General features: G+C 40.9%; 1 protein-coding gene across 1 annotated transcript in view; it reads left to right on the plus strand.

Moving 5' to 3' along the window:
* Window positions 1–14,943, plus strand: part of LAMC1 (laminin subunit gamma 1) — a 128,314-nt gene extending 113,371 nt beyond the window's left edge. Inside the window, exons 20-28 of the mRNA XM_059074762.2 lie at window positions 591–670; window positions 2,211–2,348; window positions 2,895–3,039; window positions 4,289–4,438; window positions 4,705–4,819; window positions 6,259–6,458; window positions 7,294–7,452; window positions 9,894–9,993; window positions 11,904–14,943. Coding sequence (XP_058930745.1) covers window positions 591–670; window positions 2,211–2,348; window positions 2,895–3,039; window positions 4,289–4,438; window positions 4,705–4,819; window positions 6,259–6,458; window positions 7,294–7,452; window positions 9,894–9,993; window positions 11,904–12,160 — 1,344 coding nt within the window. The 3' untranslated portion in view covers window positions 12,161–14,943. The remainder of the gene's footprint in view (window positions 1–590; window positions 671–2,210; window positions 2,349–2,894; window positions 3,040–4,288; window positions 4,439–4,704; window positions 4,820–6,258; window positions 6,459–7,293; window positions 7,453–9,893; window positions 9,994–11,903) is intronic.
* Window positions 14,944–15,732: the final 789 nt, after the last annotated feature.

Consider the following 15,732-nt stretch of genomic DNA (forward strand, 5'->3'; position numbering starts at 1 on the left):
GCTAAATTGACTCCTTGTATCTTTTTATTTGTCTTCAGACATGGAGCAAGAAAGCCACATTGCTCATAGTTGCCATGAAATAGTTATCACAAACTGGATTAAAACCAAAGGACATCTGGGTCCTTTCTCTAGCTTTGTTCCTTCTGTGGCACTAGGCAATTTAATCTTCCTTTTTTAAAAAAAAAAATATATATATATATATTTATTTGGCTGTGCCGGGTCTTAGTTGCAGCACGCAGGATCTTCGCTGCCGCACGTGGGATCTTTTAGTTGCAGCATGTGGGCTCTTACCGGCAGCATGCAGGATCTAGTTCCCTAACCAGGGATCGAACCCAGGCCCCCTGCACTGGGAGCCTGGAATCTTAACCACTGGGCCACCAGGGAAGTCCCTAAGCTTCCTTAATTCTCTGCTGAAAATAGAAATAATAATCCGCAATCAAGGATGCTGACGTTACCTGAAGATCTCTGAAATTAAGAAGAGACGTTCTTTCTCTAAGTAGCACTAGGGAAAATTTAGTTTTGACACTTGCTTTATTAAATTTAAATAATTCATTCCTTTGAGATTAGTGCTTTGTTTATTTCCTCTCTAGTCAATCACTCAGCCAGAATCTACAGGGGACCCAAACAACATGACTCTTTTGGCGGATGAGGCACGAAAGCTTGCTGAACGGTAACCTCCAGCTCCCTCTTTAATGGTTAAGTTACGGCTTTCATCGCGGTGTGCACACGTGGTTTCATCCTATCCCCACACACACTTCCCATGTAACCCACTCGTGCAAAGTTTGCTCTCGTTTCTGAAATGCGATTAGCTACATGTACTCTTTGCTTCCCTTTACTTTGAAATTAGAATATTTACTTTGAACATTATAATATGGTGGTTTGGAGGGAAATTATATTTGCACATCTAAGGGAAACCATAACATTTTTTAGATTTTTAATTTTGAAACCTTAAAGTTAATAGATAATTAAGCTCAGTAGAATTTCGTTATTTTTTTAAATTTTTCAATTTTCAACAAAAATGTTTAATTTTCAAGTTTCAATAGAAAACTTTTACTAACCCATAGTACATGTGAAAATCAGAAACAAACCATTTCATTCCTGATTAAATGTAAGGTAATTTCTTAAGAAGACTTTAAATTGTAGAGGGCATCAAGTGAAAACATTTTTTTAAAAATAAAATTGCTAAAATGTAGGCTCCGTGAGGGCAGGTGTTTTTGTGTGCTTTATTCACTGCTGAAGTCCCAATGATTAAAACAATGTCTGGCATATAGTAAGTACTCAATAAATGTTTATCGAATGCATTGCAGAACAGCTAGTAGACCTCATAGGTACAGGGTGCTTAAATAAGCCTGATGTTAGAATTTTAGCCTCAATGTCTGAGCAGTTACATTGGCTTCTTGCTTTACCATATGTGCTCTCTTTCTGTTCTTTCTAAATGGGTGTGAACTGTTGTAATTTAGCTCATAGAACATTCATGGTTTCAGAGCTGAATTTTTTGATTAAAAGAAGACAGCTGAAAACATTATAGAAAACTCTCGAGAAAATTAGGTCTTGGAAATTAATTGTGGTGTACTTCATGCATGAATTTTGAAGGAAAGATTATCATATCAAAAAGAATGGCTATGTATTGCAGTGTGACAATGTAGTATGAAATTTTAGAGTTGAAAAAACCTTAGCATTTGCCCAGCTAAAATGCGTTATTTGTCTGGAGTCCATGTTGACATGTTCCTTGTTGAGTTGCTCTTCCTGGCCAGTAACTAGGTTGCATGTGAGAAATCTGAATAGTCAGAGTTGTTTCAAGACTATGCAGTAACAGAACCAGAGAAGCAATTAAAGATGAGGTCTGGGATTTGTGTTTATGACTAGAGAAATGAGTTCTTGCTGGTGTACACAGTTTCATATATAAATACCCTTAAATGATTATATTTAAAAGTAATTTTTAAGAAATATAAGCATTTGCCCCTATACATTTTATATCCTTAAGATCCTTGGGAAATATCATTTTCTCAGATTACAGAACGCTATTTATAAACTCAGCCCCACTGAAATGATAACAAAATTCCAAATTTATAAGATTTTTCTCAATATTTGTGGAACTCTGCCCACATTAGTTTATGTATATTAATAAGGTAAGCATTACCTAAATTCTCCTTCTTTCCCCTTTTAGACAGTTGTGTTTCATGGCTTGTTTTTCCTCTTATGTTATACAGCCATAAACAAGAAGCTGATGACATTGTACGAGTGGCAAAGGCAGCCAATGATACATCAACTGAGGCATATAATCTGCTTTTGAGGACACTGGCAGGAGAAAATCAAACAGCGTTTGAGATTGAAGAGCTTAATAGAAAGTAAGTGTAATTTAAAAGTGGTTTATAGCCCTTCATTTGTTCTTGTAAGTAACACCAGTTCAAGAAAAAATTAAATGCTATTGAGTTCAGGCCATGTATTCATACAGTAAGATTTCTTTTGTTAATCATGCTTTTGAAATGATGCAGTAATTAGAGCAGGGGATGTAGAGCCACAGAGATTTTATTTGATCCAGTTACTGTATCAGCAGAGAATGGTAACGACTAGCCATGATACTTACAATTCTGCATAAAGGAGAAGAGAAAAAATATCATTGAGTAAGCAGAGAAAATATATTTGAGCTACAAATATTTAACAGGTGTCTCTGAAATAAGAAAGCATATGGTAAACCATATGCTATAAATAGAAGTGATGAGATGAAATCTAAATGTAAGCTCTGTTGGTATTAAATAATAGCATTTTAATATAACATTTCTTTGAGGTTTTGGAAATACTATCACGGTGATTTAAACTGGATTGAATCTGGTGAACATTAAGATGGTAAAAGCAACTAGGGTTTTCATCAGATCACATCTTTTGTTCCTTAGGTACGAACAAGCGAAGAACATCTCACAGGATCTAGAGAAGCAAGCTGCCCGAGTACATGAGGAGGCCAAGAAGGCTGGTGAGAAAGCTGTGGAGATCTATGCCAGTGTTGCCCAGCTGACTCCCGTGGACTCAGAAGCCATGGAGGTATGGTGCTGACAGCCTGCGTGCACGGTCTTTGGCTGTCACTGCCGTCCCCCATTCACAGCTCCTACCCTCTTCCTACCAAACACACAGCCACAGACCCCCTCCGTCTGGGTAGGAGCTCTTCTGACTGCCCTGCAGCTGTCATCAGCACCCACCTCCTCCGTCCTCCCAGCAGCTCACTGGTAAAGTTGAGTTCTAGTTTAGATACGTTAATAGAACTTACTGAGGTTAAAAAAAAATCCTGTGGTTATAAACATTAAATAGCAAAGACTCCTTTAGTGATAGGAATAATCACTCCTAAATCTTGGATAGAAATCCAAATTATAATATATTTGGATTAATTAAAACAGACTACACCTAGGTCGTTACCCTGGTTTTGAACAAGAGAGAGATAAAAGAATGGTTTTAATGAAAGAACTATATCAGGATGCTTTGGGGCAGGTAAAATATGTAGGGATTGGTAGTATTTTATTTCTTCTGTACTCTAATCATGAATCCTCATACCAAGTTCTATATAAATGGTATATTTTTTACATTAAACTTGCAATTTATTAAGTTTCACTTTTTACATCTGAGGTGTTGACTTCGTTTTTACCATAAAGTTTTAGGTCTCCTCAGACGTGTACATACTGTATGATTCCATATATGTGGAATTTGACAGTAGGCAAAACTAATCTATGATGATAAAAACCAGACCAGTGGCAGCTGCACTGTTGGAAAGGTGGGCGTGGAAATTGACTGGAAAGAGATACAAGGGAATTTCCTGGGTAGAAATATTCTGTATCTTGATTGAGATGTTGGTTACACAGGTGGATATATTTGTCAAAACTCATCAAACTAAGTGCTGTGCATTTCACTTTGTGTAAGTATACCTCAATTTTTTTTAAAAGGTCCATAAAATCTTGATCTGTGCTGTTCTTTTATTTTTATTTATTTATTTATTTTTTGCCGTACGCGGGCCTCTCGCTGTTGTGGCCTCTCCCGTTGCGGAGCACAGGCTCCGGACGCGCAGGCTCAGCGGCCACGGCTCACGGGCCCAGCCGCTCCGCGGCACGTGGGATCTTCCTGGACCGGGGCACGAACCCGCGTCCCCTGCCTCGGCAGGCGGACTCTCAACCACTGCGCCACCAGGGAAGCCCCTGTGCTGTTCTTTTAAAAATATCCACTAAGTATAGAATTACTAAGCCTACCTTTTCGTCAGTTTAGTTGTTTTCGCCTAAAATATAATGATCTTACTTGCTTTTCATAGAATGAGGCAAATAAAATAAAGAAGGAAGCTGAGGAACTGGATCGTCTGATTGACCAGAAGTTAAAAGATTATGAGGACCTCAGACAGGACATGAGAGGGAAGGAATTTGAAGTAAAGAACCTTCTGGAAAAAGGAAAGACTGAACAGCAGGTTGGTTTGTTTTGCAAGTTGCTTCATTTCTTGAGGCAAAAATTGAAACTGCCTGACTGTAGGCTGTGTCTGTGATGTTACCACAATGGCAGAAGCAACAAAACACATGAAAAAGTATTCAGAGGAGGGCCTTATGCTGATGCCCAGGCCTAACCTGCTGTATACTGGCCAGTGTCAGGGTGGTGGCTTGTAGGTGCCTGGTCTGTTGGGAGAGAGAAGGGCTTTACCTTGGAGGGTTTGTCCTCTTATCTGCGATGTGTTTGCAGACTGCCGACCAACTCCTAGCCCGAGCTGATGCTGCCAAGGCTCTTGCGGAGGAAGCTGCTAAAAAGGGACGAAATACCTTACAAGAAGCCAATGACATTCTCAGCAACCTAAAAGGTACGAGAGGGTCAGATAACAGGGTAAATTTGTATGTATCCTTCATTAGGGTGATTCTCTCTCTTGTGTGAACAAATTTTTACTATGAGACTTTCTGAACACATACAGCATGAGAGAAAATAGTATAAGAAATCCCATATACCTGTCATTCAGATTCAGCAGTTAAGGTTTTTACTGCATTTACTTCATCCCCCAACACCTACCCTACCTTTTTAAAAAAATTTTTTTTATCAGTTAATGCATATAATTAAAGCCAGCAATTACTGTTTTATGCATCAGCTGATAGTGCTTTATTTTTTAATTGATTAATTAATTTATTTATTTTTGGCTGCGTTGGGTCTTCGTTGCTGCGTGCAGGCTTTCTCTTCTAGTTGCGGCGAGCGGGGGCTACTCTGTTGCGGTGTGCAGGCTTTTCATTGCAGTGGCTTCTCTTGTTGCGGAGCACGGGCTCTAGGTGCATGGGTTTCAGTAGTTGTGGCACTTGGGCTCAGTAGTTGTGGCTCATGGGCTCTAGAACACAGCCTCAGTAGTTGTGGCACACAGTCTTAGTTACTCCGCGGCCTGTGGGATCTTCCTGGACCAGGGATCAAACCCGTGTCCCCTACATTGGCAGGTGGATTCTTAACCACTGTGCCACCAGGGAAGTCCCTACCCTACCTTTTTTTATGGTAAAGTATTTCAAAGGAAAATCCCAGTGTTCATGTCATTTTACCCCAACATTCCGCAGTATGGAAGCCAAAAAAAAAGGGTATTTCCTGTAACCAAGATATGCCTATTTAGCTGACTTGTGTTGGTAAATGGAGATTATCTTTAATTTTCTCTGCCAGTTGCATCTCAGTCTTTATGTTTTCTTTCCTCACCCAAGATAAAAAAGAACTGTGCTCAATTCACTGTGAGTGTAGCCTTGGACTCACCTCTGATAAACAAGCTGTATATATACAGAAGCTTTATAGGATAATGGTTGAATGTATGGGCTTTGTGTCAGTGGGTTTGGTTTAGAGTCCCTGATCCACCTCTTACTTACTGTGAATCCTTGAAAAAAAATTACCTCTTTAATCCTCAATTTTCTCATGTATAAAAATGATACAATGCCTGTGTCACAAGCACAGAAAGCTCTTAACTTAGTACCTAACACTTAGTAAGCACTAAATAAACTGCAGCTTTCGATATTGGTTGAGGTGGAGGTGATGGCATACCCAGCTCTGCATGAAAATAAATGTCTCAAGTGAGAATTTGCCTTCCAGAAACAGGTGTTCATTCACATGAATCTTCCATGTAGATCTGTGTGCTTTGGTCTAACATTTCAGTCCATGCTGTTTTTCATTCTTTTCCCCTGACTTTTATTGTTCATGAAACAAAGTCCAGTGGCAGCTCCCTGAAAGGTTCCCTTTTGGCTTGTTGAGAGTTTAGTTTAATTGCATTCCTTGAACCTGTTTTAGATTTTGATAGGCGAGTAAATGATAACAAGACAGCTGCAGAGGAGGCACTAAGGAGAATCCCTGCCATCAACCAGACTATAATTGAAGCCAATGAAAAGACCAGGGAAGCACAGCTGGCTCTGGGCAACGCTGCCGCAGACGCCACCGAGGCCAAGAACAAGGCCCACGAGGCGGAGAGGATCGCCAGCGCTGTCCAAAAGGTGTGCTCTCCCCTCTTGTCCGAAACGAAGCCTTTGCTCATCTATTCTCTAGTCATTTTCCGGTTTCTTTCCAGACCCCCAAAAGCTCTTGCAAATTTTTTTCCTCAACTCCAGTAAAGTTACATTAAACCATCCTTGTCGTTCATTTTTTTTTTTTTTTTTACTAGGCATGCATTAGAGCAGGTAACCACACTGATTGAAGAGGGAGAGTCATTGAAAGGGTCCTTTACTCTAAAATTTCTGCTGTGTCTCAGTGGCAGGGTCTGAGTTGTTGAGGAGGGGGGTTGGCTTCAGTGACCCATCAAGCTCCTGCCCACGAAAAATCAGATTCTTTCTAAGTAAACACAGTTCCTTGACATGAACGATTAATATTTTGTCCATCTTATATACAGTGCCAAGTCAGTACAGTTTTTAAGACCCCCCTTTCAAGCATATTGCCATATCTAAGACCCACCTATTTAGAATTTTTGAAGTTACCAGTGCTCGGATTCTTTCCACTCATCTTAAAGAATAATTTCTCTAGGCTGGCTTTCTCCTACTTGAAGATAAATCTGTTTTATTTAAAGGAGAAATTGGAGCTGATTCTAAACTTCTGTGTTTGAAAATAAAGTGCTTTATAAAATATAAAGTGTTATGTTAGGTGGTAATGTTATTTTTTTCATTAAATTTGTAGCCCAAATAAATGATAACGTAATTCAACATATAGTACAAATTATGGCCCTGTTCTTTCTGTATCATATTTTTGAACCATTTTACAGATTATAAAAGGAGTGGCAGCGTACTTTAGAAAAAGGAAAACTTTTTTTTCATTGGGAATTGTTTACTTTGTGCCTAGAATGCTACCAGCACCAAGGCAGAAGCTGAGAGGACGTTTGCAGAAGTTACAGATCTGGATACCGAGGTGAATAATATGTTGAAACAGCTACAGGAAGCAGAAAAGGAGCTGAAGAAAAAACAAGATGATGCTGACCAGGATATGATGATGGCAGGGATGGTAAGTGATTTGGGCAGATTTGCTAATGGGCAGAAAGTGAAGGGTGTTTAATAATAAAGTTCCCTAACTTGTTGAGAAGAGTCTTTTTCATATTGACTTCTGTTTTTAATTGTGTTTTCTGGTCAAGAACTGGGTTAGTAACTTACATAGAAGACAAAGAATTTGGATCTTCTGCCAGATTGTTGCACAATAGTTCCTTCCCAAAGCTACTCTCAGTTAAAAGCAAAACATTGTTTTACACATTTGAGGTTTTAGGACATTTAAAAGTATGTCTTTATATTTTTGAATGGGTAATTCATAGGTGGTATAAAATCAAAAAAGAACAAAAGGCATGCAATGAAAAGTTAATTTCCGTCCTCCTCTTATTCTCCCAGCAACTCGCTGCCTAAAGACAAAGACCAGTTTCTTGTGTAAAAGGACATTTTTGAAGATGACAAAATATACCAAACTAGCATCCAATTTTATTATTATTATTATTATTTTGCGGTATGCGGGCCTCTCACTGTTGTGGTCTCTCCTGTTGCGGAGCACAGGCTCCAGACGCGCAGGCTCAGCGGCCATGGCTCACGGGCCCAGCTGCTCCACGGTATGTGGGATCTTCCCAGACCGGGGCCTGCATCGGCAGGCGGACTCTCAACCACTGCGCCACCAGGGAAGCCTCCCAATTTGATTTTTCACTTTTTGTGATGACGTGTAAACATAGCCCTGTTTGTAACAAAATTGACTCGTGAATCATGGCCCAACAAAGGACTAGGTTCTGTTTTGTGCTATATTTTGCTTTTGAAAGACTTTGATGGAGTCACAATGGAAATAGTCCTTTACAGTTCAATCTGATTATAACCACAGTAATGATGGACATGAACTTGTTTAATTGTGGACTTTCAGTGCAAAGAAGGGACCCTCTTCCACTCCTGCTAAAAATCACACCCTTCACTGTAGATCATTTTCACCTTGGGGTGGAGAGAAGAATACTAAGCCTGTTAATCAAGGTAAAGAAGTCCCTAGGGAAGTGATAACAGGAAGCATCCCTGTGCAAATACACCTTATTTTATTATGCATTTTTCTGTTGTTTTGAATTGTCCTCATTTTCTATAGCAAGGTATGGCTCAAGTGGAAATTCCCATATAGTAAAAATGTGTGTATTTCATATGTGCTGAGGGTCTCTGGATTTTATGTTTTAATACAGTTATAGAAACATTAGATTTAGAGCCTGTTGAAGGAAAGGAAAAGATATATGTTCTCTGTAAGCTTCAAAAAAGGGTACGGATTCAATTAAAAGGGTAGAAAGAAGATCCTTCTTTTGTTCCTTTTGGTAGGTAACTTCTAAGGAGCACAAGGTGCCCTCATATATACTGTCCCATTTATGTTTAAATATCAATCCTGAAAGGCCAACATTGCATCAGTACTGTTGCAGTCTGTAACCTGTTTTTTAAGGGAAAGAGTGAAGGCTCACAGTTGTTCCTGGAAGAGGAGGCTGCAGACAGCAGGTTAAATGTAATAGTATGGCCGTAGCAGAGTCCTTTACAGCTCAGCTAGAACACTCGCAGACGGCCTGGGAAGATGCAGTGAGAATGGCTGCAGTTTGAACAGAGGTTAATCGTTCATTTGTGAAGGTTTTTTCCGTTGCTTTCTTTTTCTTTTTAAAATTTTCACCTTGTTTCTGTCCAAAAATGTTGTATTCTCTTGACCCAAAAAAGCTAGGAAAAACAGTTCTGTGGTAGGAAGCTCAAAGCTACTCCTGTATATCCTGACCAGATTTATTTGTGAGAGCATCTGTTTTCTGATACTTAGACACTTCCTCTTCCATGCCATTTCCTGTGACTCATGCACAAGTGTATTTGTTCAGGTTTCATGGAATTTTCCCAAATATATTTACCTTTGGTTGATTTTTTAAATGTAAATTGTACTGCCCCAATTTGTATGTGTGTATTTGTGTGACTGCATGGGGAGAGGGAGTTTTAGAAGAATGTCACTTCGTTATGAAAAATTTCTGAGAATAGGACATTTCTGACAATCAAGTCCCTAAGATCATCCCAGAGGACATGTTTTGGTTCTAAAATGGTAGTTTTTATACTCATCCTTACAAAGTAACTTGTTTCTGCTTGATGGGTTTTATTATGAATACACCTCCATGTGTTCTTGAGTGAGAAAGTGAGAAAAGGAGGTGACATTGATCTTTGAAATACAAATACAGTCATTGTAGGCATACTGACTGCCTCCTCATGACTATTAAGTGAATTAAAAATAGCAACATCCTCCACATGAAGATAACGACCAGAAAAGAACATCTCTACAGTAAGAGATAATAGTTTCATGAGTTAGAAGAAGGGAAACCGTCTGAAAATTAGATTTGTTGACTCATTGAGGAAAAGATACTTCAAGAAGATAAAAATGTATCATCAAGACTACTACTGTGTCATTTACCCTTTTTCCTTGCACAGGCTTCACAGGCTGCTCAGGAAGCTGAGATCAATGCCAGAAAGGCCAAAAACTCTGTCACCAGCCTCCTCAACCTTATTAATGACCTCCTGGAGCAACTGGGTAAGTAACCATAGAGTCTTTATAGGCAGCCTTTGAATTCTTTGTACTGTTCTTGGGATCTGAGATAGTTGACCCAAAAGTAGATACTATAGTGCAAAGACCATATGAACTGAATCGTGACTTTAAGTTGTATTAATTCAGCATGTACTTAACTAGGTCCTTCCATGGAATCTGACTCATGTATTGGAGTCTGACCATGGTCTGAGGACTGGATAAAATTTTGAAGATATGCTTCCAGCTAGGGTGGCTCATTTATGGTCGACGTTTATGATACAATCGAACAGTGATTATTCTTAGTTCATCCTGCCGGCAGAATGTCTTTAAAGGATTTAAAGTGAAGGGTTTCAATGACAGAACAAGAGAACACTTTAAAGGATAATCGATTAAAGGCTAATCGGATGAGGTGACAGTTTTTATGCCAAAAGAGAGAAGGCTTTCTTTTTGAAGGAAATATAAGCATATTGAAATGTTCCTTTAATCCATTTTGATATAGGGAGCAGGCCTCATTATAGGGCAGATGTACTTTTGTCACCAGCCTCTATTATAAAGTTGTAATACTCTAGCCAGTACAGCTTTGTAAGCAAGGCACTCTATTTTAATGTGATAGCCTTTAAAGTCTGGTTTTGGTCAGTGTTTTTTTTTGGGGGGGTGATATTTTTATCTCTTAATTTTCAAGAATAATAAATTATGTGCCAGCAGATGGATTTTAAAATGAAAGTAAGCTGGAAGAGGTAGGTTTTGTGACAGAAAAGGTTGTATTTTAAAGTCAGTCAGACTTGGGTTGGAATCTTTGCCTTGTTGCCTGTAAGCTGTGCAAATTTGGGCAAATTTCTTAACAGCTGAGAATCATTGATGTCAAATGATCTGGTGAGAATTTAATCACGTACAGTATGCATAACGTGCTGGTCATTGTGCAGCTGGCAATCTGCTTTCGTTTAATATAGAGGTAGTTCCTTTTAAAAGGACCTCTTTTTCTTGCTAATTTTAAAGCGAAGCTTTGGGGCTTCCCTGGTGGCGCAGTGGTTGAGAATGCACCTGCCAATGCAGGGGGACACAGGTTTGAGTCCTGGTCTGGGAGGATCCCACATGCCGCGGAGCAACTAGGCCCGTGAGCCACAACTACTGAGCCTGCGCGTCTGGAGCCTGTGCTCCGCAACAAGAGAGGCCACGATAGCGAGAGGCCCGCGCACCGCGATGAAGAGTGGCCCCCCCCGCTCGCCGCAACTAGAGAAAGCCCTCGCACAGAAACGAAGCCCCAACACAGCCAAAAAATAAAAATTATTTATTTATTTATTTATTTATTTTAAAAAAGCGAAGCTTTGCTGAAATTATTTCAGCATTTCAACCCTGGCCATTTTCCATAGGAGGGCTCTAACTCAAGAGTTAGTGTCTAACTCTTGGGAGCAGGACATGACTCCCAAAACAACCCAGTTTCCCTGGAATCAAAGAGCTGAGGGCTTAGGGTTCTAGCGTAAAGATTTTTATGTTCATTAGAGGGCACTAAAAAGACACAAGGATTACATATATAAAGGTGAAAAAGGTGTTACACGTTACCAGATGACCTTCAAAACCACAAGTGAGGCTTAAGGTCTAGGACATGGTTGTTACATATCTAGAAAACATTTCACAAAAACCGTCTTCTCAGAAAAAAAAAAAAAAAAAAAAAAATCCAGCCCCAATATTCATTATTATAAGCTCTGACCCATCCCTGCTAGATTAGGTCAGTGATCGTCCTTGGTCTGCATTGTTAATGCCCTTGTATGACAGGCCTCAATTTCTCAGGCCGCTCTTTCATAGCGACAGCTGCTGGGCTTCCTTTATAAGAAACGCTGGTGGGGGTACTTGTGGAGTGATGTTACAATTCTCCCTGAATGTGTCTGTCCTCTTCTGTGTCCTTTCTGACTCAACAGGGCAGCTGGACACAGTGGACCTGAATAAGCTAAATGAGATCGAAGGTACCCTGAACAAAGCCAAAGATGAAATGAAAGTCAGTGATCTAGACAGGAAAGTGTCTAACCTGGAGAGTGAAGCCAGGAGGCAGGAGGCCGCCATCATGGAGTATAACAGAGACATTGAGGAGATCCTGAAGGACATCCGCAACCTGGAAGACATCAAGAAGACCTTGCCCTCCGGCTGCTTCAACACCCCGTCCATTGAAAAGCCCTAGCGTCTTCCTTTAGAGAGCCACCGCGAGACCACAGGGTGCCTTAACACAAAGATTACATTTCTCAGACCCCCACTCTCTGCTGCTCTCCACCACTGTCCTTTTGAGCCAGGAGAAGTCACAAAGTTTAAAGAGGAGCAAATTAAACACCGTGAATCAGGAACCAAGGGTTTTATCTAATAAAGTCTCTCTTCCACTTAATGGTGGTCCCTTAGACCCACCTGTCCCTTCTGAGTCGCATAAGGACGTGGCATCCTGCGTTGCTGTACGGTGGCTTAAACCCCTCGTGGGAACCATTGTGTGCCAGGGCTGAGCCAGTAGCCCTCCCCTTCTCGCTGATGCCAACAGAACCTCCTCAGTCTCAGCGCTCTTGTTTCTGTGACGGAGAAGTTTGGCTGCCCGGCAGTAGCATTGTGATGGCCAGTATATCCAGTCTATAGGTAAAGAAAACGCATCCACATCTCCTGCCCCTCCCCCTTTTAAGCAAAAGGAAATACACAGCCTGTGCCAAAGGTATCGGTCATTTAGAATGTCGAGAGCCGTCATCTGTTGTTTTAGCTATTTTGAGTTTAGGACACCGAGCCATCCCACGGGTAAGGATGCAATGATTTATGACCGTCTCCAGGAGAATGTGAGACTGCAGAAGGAGGCTGAACGTTTTCTCAGATGTTAATAATTGACTAGGAAGATAAGCTTTTTTCAGATCTTTGGGCAGCTGATAATTTAAATCTGGATGGGGCAGCTTGCACTCGCCAATAGACGTCTTCTGTTCCTATAGATGGAATTTATGCAGAAGAAATAGGGCTATGATGATAACCACTAAAGTTTTTTTCAAAATCAAACTAATTCTTAGAGCTTTTTTAGAATATTAGTCTTGGAACTAGTGTTGTTACCTGGCAGAGAACGGGTGGTCCTTACGATCTTGACAAACAAAACAAAAGAAAAGCCTCCTTGTCCCAGTCTTTTCTAGCAAAGTGATAGAACTTAGATGCAACTTGTATTGTCCGGATCCCACATACCCATTTTTCTTCCACTGGGGAGAGATGAAACGTTTGACCCTTAGCCTCAGTTTTCTCCTGATGTCCCCATCTTGTAGAACCCCTCAAAACCCATTGTTTGCCAAATCCTGGTGACAAAAACTTGCACTCAGTATTTCACACAGCTGCCAACACCATCTCGTTCCTGCACTTTGTGATTTAAAGCCACCTCTAAACCTTCCCTCTAAGCGTAGAGGGAAGACCCTTACATGGAGTTTCCTAGTGAGCTTCTCAACTTCTGACCCTCAGCTCTGTGGTTTTCTTCTGAGGTCACAGCGTGACGATTCTCTGCCACAAACCCCTTCCTCCTACCAACCCGCCTTCGAGATTCATATATAGCCTTTAACACTATGCAACTTTGTACTTTGCGTAGCGGGGGAAAGAAACTATTATCTGACACACTGGTGCTATTAATTATTTCAAATTTATATTTTTGTGTGAATGTTTTTTTTTTGTTTGTTTATCATGATTATAGAGTAAGGAGTTTATGTAAATATACTTGGTCCTGTTTCTAGAATGGCCCTGTCCGTTCACTTCTTCACTTCATTTTTCCTCTTCACGGGCACGATGTGTCTGTATACCTCCTTGCCGTCCATCTGCGGTTCTTTGGATCGGCTTTGTTCCCTGTTGCTTTGCTCTTTGCCCTGTGTTTGCAGCATGTCTGTTCTCTGACATTCACGTCCACCCGCTTTCCTCCACACACAGCCACGAGAAAGAGGTACCTCGAGCCCTCTTCCGTTGCAGTCCTGGTGGTCCTCAACCACAGCACGAGGCTGTTCTTAATGCCTGCCCCGGAGCAGGAGCGCCAGCTTGCCGGGGAAGGATGGAATTAGGAAAGTTTGCTGAAGGGCGTCTTTACCATCACTGTGGGCCGAGCCAGGAATGAGTGAGAAATGCCCTCTGGCAGTTGTTTGAGCTGGATGGGGTGGGTCATTTTTAGAAGGGGTGCATAATGACTTGAGTGCTGCTAGTGCATCAGGGATCATGCTGCAGATAGAGAGTGGGAGAGGTGTTCTGCCTTAGTTCTTCCCCTTTCCATCTCCTCCTTGCATCCCAGAGTTGACTTACTAGTGTTTTGACCTGGCATCCATCCTCCTAAGCTTCCACCCCACTCCTCTTCTCAGGCCTCTTCTCCTGTCGCAGGAGGCCTGGCTCTTTTCTTGCCAAGTATCAGTGTTTCCTAGCTAGTTCCTCTTTTTAAGTGGCCACATCCCATGAGACATTTTGGTCAAGGTTTCAGGGAAAGGACTGAAGATAGACCGCTAAGGTAGTTTACCCTCCAGCCTGTGGGTCAGGTTCACTCCAGTAAGTCTTAGGCCACAGTGAAATTTGGGGGATTTGTTGTTGTTTCTTTTCTCCTTTTCCATCTGTGTGGTATATTTTTAAACAGAATTTTATTTTTAAAATAAAAGTTCTTTATAAGACAATACCTTAATTACACACCTGCAATATAGCCATTATTTTATTGTCTAGTTCCAGTTATCTGTATTTTATGTAATAAAATTGACAGGATGGCTGCTGCAGAATGCTGGGTGTCACAGGGAACATACACAGCTGTTCCCTGGAATTTTCCCTCTTAATTCCAACCGTGGCCCTTTTCCATGTGCCTTCGCTTTAGCTGTTTACCTTAATCTCTACGGTCTTGCTCTCCAGGGTAGTAAATAAAATGCAACACTTGGCATTTTTTATGTTAAAAAAAAAAAAACAGTATTTTATTTATAATAAAATCTGAATATTTGTAACCCTTTATACTTGGTGTGGCCTGAGTGTGGTACTGGGGACGTAAGATGTTTTAAAAGGTATGATGAAGGGGAAGCGTCTCGTAATGTATTCTTTGGGTTGTTTCTTTTCCTGAGAACAATCCGGTACGTGTACGTGCGTGTGTGTGAGCATATAAATTTATTTATGTATATATTTATTTGTTTAACCCTTCTCAGATTGGAATACTTTGGTTGTGGTCCGGAGGTTGGCAAATTCTTCCTGTTAAGCTCTAGACAGTAAATGTCTTACATTTTGCAGGCCATGCAGTCTCTGTCACGACTGCTCTGCTGTTGCAGCAGGAAAGCAGCTGTGGACAGTCTGTAAACAAATGAACAGGGCTGTGGTCCATCCAGTACGACTGTTTACAGGAACAGGCCCAGGCTTGCAGGCTGGAGTTTGCCGGACCCCCTGGTGTAGTCTCCATATTTGATTAGTGACTACGGAGGGCTATTTTCAAATTATTTGGGCTTTCTAAATTAGCAGATGTATGTAAAGAGTTGTCTTTCCACCTTCTAAATACGCACACCTTCAGCTAAACTAAAGGTACTTTCGTACTTTCTTTTATATGATGAGAAACACTCTCAAACATAATGGAGGAAAAAGTAAGTAATGTGCTGGACCAGCAGGCCATCTGGAGGGCTGACCCAACTGGAGTAACTTAAGACCAGATGAAGGAGTTTGGAAGTACAGAGACGGCAGTGAGGCTTTGTGCTACTCTTTGGCTCTGTTTATAGCCCTGAGGCCCTGGGGATGACATGCCACCTTCCCAGTCATATA

The sequence above is a fragment of the Kogia breviceps genome, chromosome 1, assembly GCF_026419965.1.
Source record: "Kogia breviceps isolate mKogBre1 chromosome 1, mKogBre1 haplotype 1, whole genome shotgun sequence".
Lineage (NCBI taxonomy): Eukaryota > Metazoa > Chordata > Mammalia > Artiodactyla > Physeteridae > Kogia > Kogia breviceps.